The 10,662-nt window shown below is 38.4% G+C and overlaps 1 protein-coding gene across 1 annotated transcript; it reads left to right on the forward strand.

The window, feature by feature from the left end:
• The first annotated feature begins 420 nt into the window (after positions 1 to 420).
• Positions 421 to 3,324, forward strand: LOC139736959 (late histone H2B.L4-like). The gene is made up of 3 exons (XM_071647632.1): positions 421 to 564; positions 1,755 to 1,892; positions 3,205 to 3,324. Exons 1-3 carry the CDS (start codon positions 421 to 423, stop codon positions 3,301 to 3,303), a joined length of 381 nt encoding a protein of 126 aa, XP_071503733.1. The 3' UTR covers positions 3,304 to 3,324.
• Positions 3,325 to 10,662: the final 7,338 nt, after the last annotated feature.

The following is a 10,662-nucleotide window of genomic DNA, read 5'->3' on the forward strand; positions in this document are numbered from 1 at the left end:
TATACCCATGTAATGTCTAGTATATTTCTGAACTCTTGTTTCCCCTGTTTTGCAACTTCCGGTGTTTTCTTTCACGGGACAATTATCGTTACAACATTATCAGAATCGTTGCACGCTTATGCAGATCTAACCCCCGAGATTTCAGGTGTGCCTCATCCCTGTAGCTACATTAGTAATGGGGGGGGGGGGGGAGTGTAAACGTGAAACGTGTAATCGTCTTTGTACATTGTCAGAGTCTTCGTCAGGTTGGAGCCTTTTACATGAAAAAGAGAAATCTGGCAGCTTTTGCTTAAGAATTGATACTTATATAGATCTATATCTGCACAATAATCGAGATTATAAGGGATAAGTACTAAGTTATCGTACCTTTTGTACAAAATGTGCATGTCGATGAAATTTTCCTCCTGACAGTTTGATATAATGGCGCCAAAGGGAGCAGTAAGCAAGGGTGAGAAGAAAGCCGGGAAGGCGAAGGCTCTGGCGTCCGCTGTGTCCGCGGGAAAGAAGAGGAGGCGTCGCCGTATGGAATCCTACAATATCTACATCTACAAAGTCCTGAAACAGGTATGGCGGCAATAAACACCGATACGCAGAAAATCTGAACAAATCGCCAAGTCTCGCTTATGAATGTACTCTGTATTTGGTGATATACGTGTCTTGATAGTTATGTTAATGTTTGACTAGCCCGACTCCTTTGATTTAAAAGCAAAGCCATATCTCACAAACCCTCACGTGTTAGTTAAAAAACGTACTGCAATGAATGGCGCACGGAAACGAGAGTTGCGCAATTTCAAGATGATCTTAGTTGCTTCTCAACTTCGGGGAAGAAAGTATTGATTTGTTGATAATTCAAAAAAAAATGGGGAATTTGCCATGTCATGTGGACACGGGTGTACAGCATCACAAATCGCAAGACGAAGATGCCATAAGAACAAGATAATTATATCGCATCTTCGTCTCAAAGTCCATTGAATATGCGCTTTTTCAGTATTATACCGTAAAGAGACATCAGGCGCATTCCTTCCACCGGAGTCCAACGGACCGCTCGGAAAAGAATTCCATAAAGCTGCGTTTACATCATGTTCCCGTCGGCCACGGCAACCCTATTTGTCAGCAACGGAGTGAGCCGTGGGTAGATGAGACATTCTCATGTTTTCCCCACTTTGCATTCTGGTCTTGTTTGTTCCAGCCGTTGCCTCGGTGGACATATAGCTTTCAGACGCTGTTCTCACGGCGTGTAGTCAGACTAGACTATCACTATTTTCCGTCGCGTCCCGCTATTCGTTTTGTTACGGCCTATTACGTTCCGTCGTGTTTCATTGCATGCGTTCACCAGATTTTATCACGGCATACAAGAATCCTCAGTTGCAATGGGACTGCCATGGTAATTTTTTTGACAGTTTAAAAATCTGACACGGCAATCACGGCCTGTCGCGTTTGCCTATCCCGTCTCACTGCGTTGTTTCACGTCCATCCCGCTTTGTCCACGGTGGCCTGAAACGTGGGTGCCTTGGTTGCCGGGAACATGGTGTAAACGCAGCATATAAGTTGAAGGTTTCGAGAAAGTCGATTGCTAGTGTTTGCAGGATTTGTGTGTGTTTGTGCGTGTTAGTGTGCGTTTCCGTGTTTTTGCTTTTGTTTTTGTTTCGTTTTTGTTTTGTGGGGATATTACTTTTCTTTTTTAGCCTTAACGGAGTGAGTCTGCGCCGTGTTAAAGTGAACTGAATGACATTTTCTTTATTCGACTGTGACAGGTCCATCCCGATACCGGCATCTCCAGTAAGGCCATGTCGATCATGAACAGCTTTGTGAATGACATCTTCGAGCGTATCGCCTCCGAGTCTTCTCGCCTGGCACAGTACAACAAGAAGAACACCATTAGCAGTCGCGAGGTGAGCATCTCTTCCGTCTATTAACTATCGCCCCATTAACCCCGCTGCCCCATCAAGAAATGGCAACCTCCCAACAAAAAAATCGGAGCTTCTAATGAATCGAATTCATGTATATAGATCTGGTGCTCAAAAGTAGCGAGTTACTTAGAACTCTTCGAACCAGTCGACGAATCGTTGAATTTTGGAAAACTACTATTGACTGTTATGACAAGACATTTTGCCCTTGGCAGCCTCATCAGGTGCGTTTTCCCTGCTCCTCCCGAGTATAATCGGGTCATTGTTTTGCGCCAATATTACAAGGTACCTATGTTCATATCTGGGTCAGATGGGTTGCGCAACTTGCCAAACGTGGTACGCATCAAGAAGGATTCGAACTCGGGGTCTCTCATTTGAGAGGACAGAGTGTTTTATTAAAGTTAATATGGATCCTAATCGAATGGTTAAGTGGGAACTCTCATGTGACCAGTCTTCTATTTATTCATTTTTTATTTTACCCATTAAGACCCAATTTACTTTTAACCGGGTGTTGGTAAACCAATGACCGGTAGGCCCACCTATAACAAACAACTGCGCTCGGCTTTCGTTAAGGGTGTGCCATCCAATGTTTTCAGCTGCTCACGCAGAAGTGCAGCAGAGTTCTAGCAGTTATGTCCATAAAAGTTAAATGTCTGTGCCCAATCACGAAATGGAAAAATTTGGGATAATGTTTGGTGTTTAGTAAATGGTGCTTCGTAGTTATTACAGTCGGACAATCTAATCAGTAAAGCGCGTACACGGTTGAAGATTCCACCTCGAGAACTCTTCTGACCTTTCCGGCAATGATGTCCAATTGGAATGACTGTCTGAGTGTCTTACATTACTTGAGTCAGGATCGTGCAGCTACATATCGACAATGTAATAAACATCATTTAAAAAGAAAAATTATCTTGTAAAAAGAAACTGATCTCTCCAGCATATTATTATTTCACTTTTAGATATCCGAGTTGACAAACACGGTTTTCATGTCTTAATTCTGCTCCAGGGAATTTTTTTAAACTTGTTAGATAAGAACGTGTTTTGATTTCTTTTTTTTTCTTTTCTCTCCCTCTCTCTCTCTTTCTGTTTTTTTTTTTTTCCAGGGTGGTTCGTAGTCATTCTTTTGAGTGGTTACAAGATGATACTTTAGATTGGATTACAAAATTATTGCGGCGCGTCAGTAGTACTATTTCGGAACCCATACTGCTTTTTGTGAATTTATTGTTGAATTGGTTAATGAAATTTGTTCCTTGATTAATAATTTCATGCTCACGTTTTTCTGCTGTATTCACTCTAGGTCCAGACTGCAGTCCGTCTTCTCCTCCCGGGAGAGCTGGCCAAGCACGCCGTCTCGGAGGGCACCAAGGCAGTCACCAAGTACACCACGTCGCGGTAAAGAGGCTTCATTGGACCAAGGGGATAAAGTTTGCGGTTTGCGATGGTCCATTTGTAAAACTCAAATCGCGATTTTGAGATCGAAAGCGATACGGACTGTTTCATGAACAGTGTGACCGGAGAACTCGGAATAATTAAGGAGATGAGTGTCCTCTTCTCTCCATACTTCTGGAGGACATGGAAGAACATGGACTAGCGAACAAGCCTATGCAAGCTTGAAATGTTCCTCACGGAGAGATAGAAAGTCATTGGAGATGTGCTTGGCAAGTTCTACAACACGTTCTTATTCACAGGTGATATAAGTAAATATCATTAGTCCGTCCTCGGGTGAAATTCGGTTAATAGGGTCACTAATACTAGCACACGATCTCGGGCAAAGATATACTTAGTAGCAGGGTCATCCAGGATGTAGGAGTGGAAGTAGGCCTACAGCAGTATTACAAGGAAAGGGTGGATTTTTTTTCATAGCTGTAGGAAAATTATTAATTTCATTGTCCGACGACGTGATTGACTTTGGGAGATGGACAGAAGAACGTTCCGCCACGTGAACCTTTATCGTTGTTAGAACACTCGTATGTCGGTAAGCATAGACTTATTACTATGAGGAAAATATGTCAACGTGTTTTTATTACCTAACTGCGAGGAAAATCACATGTCAATAGGAAATGCACTTGTTTTACAGAGCAAGAGTTAGTGTATTTTCCCAGCGCTGCATAAAAATAGTAATTTTCACATTTTGCGGAGCGAAGACCTGTGGAGAGCGCAATTTTGCCAGAATGGGATTGATGCATCTCACTGATTTTTTTTTTCTCAAACAAAATAAACATTTATCACTTCTCAAACACGATGAGTGTCTTTGCGCAGCGAGTTCCATTAAATCCTATTCCTGATTATTCATGAAAGAAAAAGAAAACTGGAATCGTTCTAACACGATATGAACAGTGACATCGAAATTCGGCATCCGGCCATGAATTACACTTTTCATACTCTTACATGTTCTTTCAAATGTCTCTTTGTCTGAAAAGAAAGAAAAAAATTCCCTTTTTCTGAAACTCTCATGGATAGAAACACTTTTTCATCGGTATGTTTGTGCCATTTTTGTTCTAGTCATAAAACATTTTGAAATACATGCGATGCTTGATATCACCTCAGTACGTACCATATGAGGATAAAGTATGATTTCATTGTTTGTTTGTTTGTTTGTTTGTTTGTTTGTTTGTTTTTTTGCCTTACTCAAGTTCTATTCATATCGTCCCCCTGAAAGACAAGAAAAGTTCGGAGAACTCGTATTTCAAGATATAGTTTTAAGCTTGTTTCCCGCATCGTAAATTATTAAAGATTGCGCAAAACCTTGGGAACAGGCTCACCAATAATTTTGCTCTATATTTTTTCAAATCCCTTAACTGACAAAAGTTTCTTGCCCGCCAAGTTTTGTAGATTGCCCGAAAATAGAGCATTGCGTCAACACAGATGACAAAAGTATGCTGTGTTGTTTCACCGTCTTGCCACCGAGAAAAAGTGTCGCTCTGGTCAATTTTCTCTTGTATACTCCGCATGCAACCAGAGAACTGAAGCTCTATCTTCGCAAGAAATTGCCCGTAGGAGTTAGGTCATTAAAAACGCCGAAATATGATAGTGATGCCAAATCTTGTTGAAAGCTTGCCCTTGAATTGAATGTTTCTCTCAAATGGCCGGCATGCCGCACTTTTTTGTCTACATGCCTCCTGCCTACTCTTCCAGGCCCGGGTAAGGTCACTGAAAGTACGTGACAAAGGTATGTATGGGTTTTCTTCATAATAGCTTCAAAAAGTTTCTAGTTTTTGTGTATCAGTTCAGTGTGTGTATGAAAAGAAAATGTATGGTCGTTGATATTTCATTTGCATCGGGAAATGTTAATTTTGTTGTGTGTTTTTGATGTATTGTAAATAAAAGTTGAAAATCTGATAAACGGTCTGTCTTTGTTTCAAGTGTCTTCGTGCTAAAGGCCTCCAACTTGCAATAGCGTGATTACAGGTATTCATGGTGCATCTGCATACCCCAAAAACAACAAAAATAACAAACGCTAGAGTTGGCATCTGTTTTCCCCGACTTGTGTGAGAATGCCTTTATGTATGTCTCCTTTTGTGCGCATTGTACAGAAGAAACTTGATTGTTGTGGAACACTGAGTGAAGTCTGTTTCAATGTTTCGTTTGTGATTTATCAATGAATGTTTACACGAGTGTTTTTTTCTTCGTGTGTGTGCATCTACAAAGTTACAAATCCTGTGTATATCGAAGTCGACGGCTATAACAGCTATTCTGTCATATAAAGATAACTCATAACGCCATCATAGAGGTAATGATTTATTAATTTAGAATACAGTAAGTCCTAACTAGGAAAAGGACAATGTTGAACTGAAGACATAGCTATACTCGGCTCACCATCCCACTATGAACACAAATCACTTTGCTTTATATAACAAGAAATAAGCAATATTCAAAATTCACATGTAATTCTAAAACTGTTGTGCTAATGCGACAGACCATTTGTCCAGGACAACCATTTCGTATTGCTGTTTTAATTACCGATATGTTCCCAATGTCGAGTTACGTATTAAATAAAGGCATCACAGCAGCGTGTGGCTGATATCGGGAGTGTGTCCGCGGCATGGTTATTACAACGATAACGAGACCGAGGTTCAGTGAAAACACGACGTCGCACCTTTCTTCCGACCCCACCCCTGGTCTTTGTGGAAGCTTTACACAAAAGCATCAACTTTGGCGATCGCAGATTTGGCACTTAATTGCACTGCGCCCAGTTTGATGATAGGAAAATACTGCACGTAGTGCACCCTCGTTACAACCAACGTGGTTATAATGAAATTCTTGTTACAACGAAGTAAAAATTCGTGTACCAAATTATCATCTACATAAATCTTTATATACATTACGGTTTGGTTACGGAGTATGGCGAAATTTTGATCTAACGAAATTTCAACATACCGAAAGAAAGCTGCGCGTTTCGAGTATTTCGTGAACGGGAGTTCCCCTTACTGTGCGATCTAATCAAAGAAATGAGGCAAAGACTGGAACATGAAGACATGAAAGTACATTTACATTCCCTCATTTTATTACCACTGAGCTTTTTGCAGAAATCATCACTGGGCGTGTGGTCAAATACACTATAGCGACACAATCATGTTATATCTCCATCACCCATGACACCAGCTAAAATACAATCGGCAGCAAAGGGAAGTACCATGACGACATAAACAAAAAGTCATACTCGCTGAAATACATCACTCAGTATTCCGTTGAAAACTTCCAATTTTATTGTACATCTTGCAAATGATGGCTTTGCATAATGCCCAAACACGCTCGAAATGACAGAAAATATTTTCTACCACAGAGAGTCAATATTTCTCTGCGGAGTGCAAGTCTTGTGATGTTACAAATCAGTCAATAATGAAATATCATTGAGGGCAAGAAGATCTCCACCAGAGGAATGTTTCCCCTGTCCAATTATTCGGAATATAAAAAAAAAACTGAGAAAAAGCAACAAATTCAGTGCAACATTGATGTGAAAGATAATAAATGATTAAAACATTGTGTCCATGCATCAGTAAATAGTAATTTATCGTGGATGGGGTTTCAAATTGACATCCATGTCAAGTAGCTGTGGCATTGTCCTTTGCATGCATTCAGAAGACGTCTACATGTAATAACTCATACAGGAATTGACTTGTTCTGTCCCAGACTATACTTGTAACCATCATCACATCAATATTATTTTGAACAAAGGCTTTATGATGCAGTGCCACAATTTGTTCGAATTGCATGGAGTAAAATTTGGCGACCTGGACGGCAGAAGTCTCATTGATTAAAATCAAACCTGAAATGAGAAAGATAAGTACATGTATATTTCTAAAAAATCAAACATGGAATGAAAATAATAATATGACATTTTCACATTTCCAAATTTTCACCAAAAAGTGATATTGGTCACAACCACTAAACACCTAAACTAGAAGAGGCAATGACGTCATCGCCTCACAAATCTCCCATTGACGTGTTAAAGAGTAATAAAAAAAATGATCTTAGCTGATAACTTAGCAGCTGCAGCCTCTTTCTCCCTGAACAAACGTCATCTTTGCTGGGTTATTTACAAGTCAACAATAATTTGATGTTAGGGATACAACTTATTTTTATTGATTTCATGTCAAAAATAGAATATCAAACGAGAGTGAGAGAGAGCTACTATCTATGTTTCATTGAACCATGTGAAATTTTAACATTCTACGACTCTCCTATTTTGTTTCCATTTTAATAAATGTTTGATTCAAGTCAAATAAGTCATATTAAAACAAACTCAAAGATGATTTGGAATTGCACCTTAGTTGAACAAGCATGGGAGGAGAGAGACGACATTAAAATCAACATATGATAAAACATGCCACTTATAATTTCCAACAGGCGTGATTTACTTCTTGCCATGTAAACCTTACAATCAAATCATGATCACTGAGCGTATGAGAAATTCTTGGCTACTTAAATATTTTGTTAACACAGCTTCACACCAAAACTGCATTAGAACACAAACACTGGCAAATCCCGCCTTTTTTCACCCTCAACTTGAAAGCACAATACACTAAATATTCCAGTAAAACAAACTATGTATGGCACTACACTAAGTTTAATGCATCATCACCTGTACCAGATAAACTATCTTTATATGACATGTCCAGTAACACTTTAAAAAGCCACATAAAACGGGACTTCTAGGCAAGGTTACTACATGTATTCACTCTACACACACAGCACATTATTTCAGAGTAAAACAAGGTTGAAGGCCAAGGACCTCCAAAAGACCTTATTGTGGCGTCAGCATTTACAGAAACGAAACAGTGAAATACTTCACTCCTCTTGAATCCACTGGGTTGTGAGGACGTATCACTTATCATGTTTGGTTTTTTTTTTCCCAGTCATCATAAAGAAGTGATACCAATCAACAGTTCAAAAACAGGTCAAGAGCACTCTACATGGTTCTCTCGTTTCTTAGCTGTAATATGAATCCACTAACAGCCCTTTAATGGTCACAATAGGTTAAAATAGGGAGGTGATGACCTCCCTGGTTGACCACCTTCTGAAATGGTCTCAGGAATGCATTCTTTGCTACATCAAGCTGCTTGACCCAGACTGTGCTGATCAAATTATTCTCACTCCAACCTCTTTTCTGAAGCAGCATGCTTTCTTTTTTTCCCCTCCTAGTAGCATAACTACAGCTTTCAGACAAATAGTGAAACATAAAGCTATGTTCTCTTCTCACAAGACCACACTACAGCTGCACCATGAAAAGTTCTTGAAAAGTTGCTTGACTGCCTAAACAAACTAGAATGGAGTGCAGATCAACCAATCGAATAAGTGCAAATACAACAATTTCACTCTGGGTTGATACATTGGCATGTCAACTCCTTGTCAAACTGATACCCTGTGTGTCAACACTACAAAAGAAATGTAAACTGATAAAAAGTGTTTGTTCAATGTCTGAATAAAACCTAAGTTTATTCTACCATTTACTCTGCAAAATCTACTTACATATTTCTATATTTGCTACCGATATGGCATAATAAAAAGGCAAGTTTTATAAAAATGTCTTTGATCTCTTGTACTGGTAGTACTGAATATCGATGGTAGTGGATGTAACAAAAGCTTATGAAATCAGCATTCATAGTGAAATGTGTTATTATTCTCCAACATGAGCACCTTAATCATCACTTTTCATTTTATCTACTTTATCCTTTCTAGTACTTTGAATTTTCTTTGAAATAATTTTTTTTTTCTCTATCAACAGGTTACAAATTATGATAACTTTGTAAATCAATTAACAGGATAACTTGGAGAATGAAAGTAAACCTGTGCTGAAATAAAAACCTGGAGATCTCAACTCTCAATTTTTTTTTCTTTCAAAGAAAAGTCCTCATGTTAAAATTTTGCCATTGTCCCAATATTCATGGTAATAGAAAGGTTGTTTAAATATGCATGCAAACATTTTTCTTTAAATTTCACAGATTGTACATACTGCAAATAGATAATTTTGATAAACAGAATATCCTCTTGAATTAGAAATGTAGAATAAAACTTGATATTGCTGAAATACGTATATACCTCTTTTATGAAACTATGTAGAAAAACTATTATAGGACGGAATGGAACATACTTTATTTGCAAATATATTTCATATATCTATAGAAAAATCTGTATAAAAACTATAACAGGACGGAATAGTACATACTGTATTCAGAAAAGCAACAAGTACATAAGCTTGCTGACTGTATAGCCCATATCTTTTAAAACAAGCGTTCTGTCACATGTGATGAGGACAGACTTGAATACAAATGTACGGCATTACATTTTTTGAAGAACTCAACGAGCATTTGGCAGCCACATCCAGAATGACAGTACGACAAATGTAATAAAAATAGAAGTTCAGTGAGACATGCATGGATGGATGTAATGTACTGTGCTGTCTTTCAAGAAGCACAGTCTTATGAAATATACACACTAGCTTTTTCAGACAAGAACTATAATACAAGTGATGACAGATGATAGTGCTAGTAATATCAAAGAATGAAACTGGAAATACCTGAAAAATCATGGCACATTTTGTTCACTTTTGTCATCAACACTGCAGCTCAAACGTGTATCATCATGATACTTTAAACAAAATATCCAACTAAATAATTCATGGAATTATGGTGCTGAAGCAGTTTAATACTGATAGTCTTTCATGACTTTTGTTACCTGTAAGAAATATATGATCTGATTATTTCATGACACCCCAATCAGAAATGAAAATGAAATACTGGCAGGTTTGTTCGACTTGCTTGTACAGTATTCAGACAATTGTGCAACAGATCACACAATCTTTTGACAAGAAGAGTTCATTTGTCAGTATTATATCATATGAATTATAAGTAACCGTTTCATTTTACTTGATATTACTGGATTCATATGGGGCATGGATTGATTGATTGATTGATTTTAAACATGAACAGAGATCTAGGAAATGTTGCAGTTACATGTTGGAACAATTAAAACGTAAGGATGCAATCCTAAATGGGGTGTTTGGAGTCGTGATTAAAGACTAATCACCAATGAGCTATACTTTTTTTTGATGACACAGGTTTGAAATTATGCATGAGATCACGCTGCGTTGTATGAATTGTCGCAAGATAATGACGCTGCACAGCAGTGGTACTTCACAACTCTCAAAGCCTGCCGTTGAATTCAAGTCATCATTTCGCATCTCTATGAGCTTGTTTGGTGGCACATGAGAACACTATATTTGATTTGATTTGATTTGATCTCATTTGATTTACTT

The sequence above is a fragment of the Diadema antillarum genome, unplaced genomic scaffold (genome assembly GCF_040938485.1).
Source record: "Diadema antillarum isolate AM-2024a unplaced genomic scaffold, OU_Dant_1.0 seq00000674_RagTag, whole genome shotgun sequence".
In the NCBI taxonomy this organism is placed as follows: Eukaryota; Metazoa; Echinodermata; class Echinoidea; order Diadematoida; family Diadematidae; genus Diadema; species Diadema antillarum.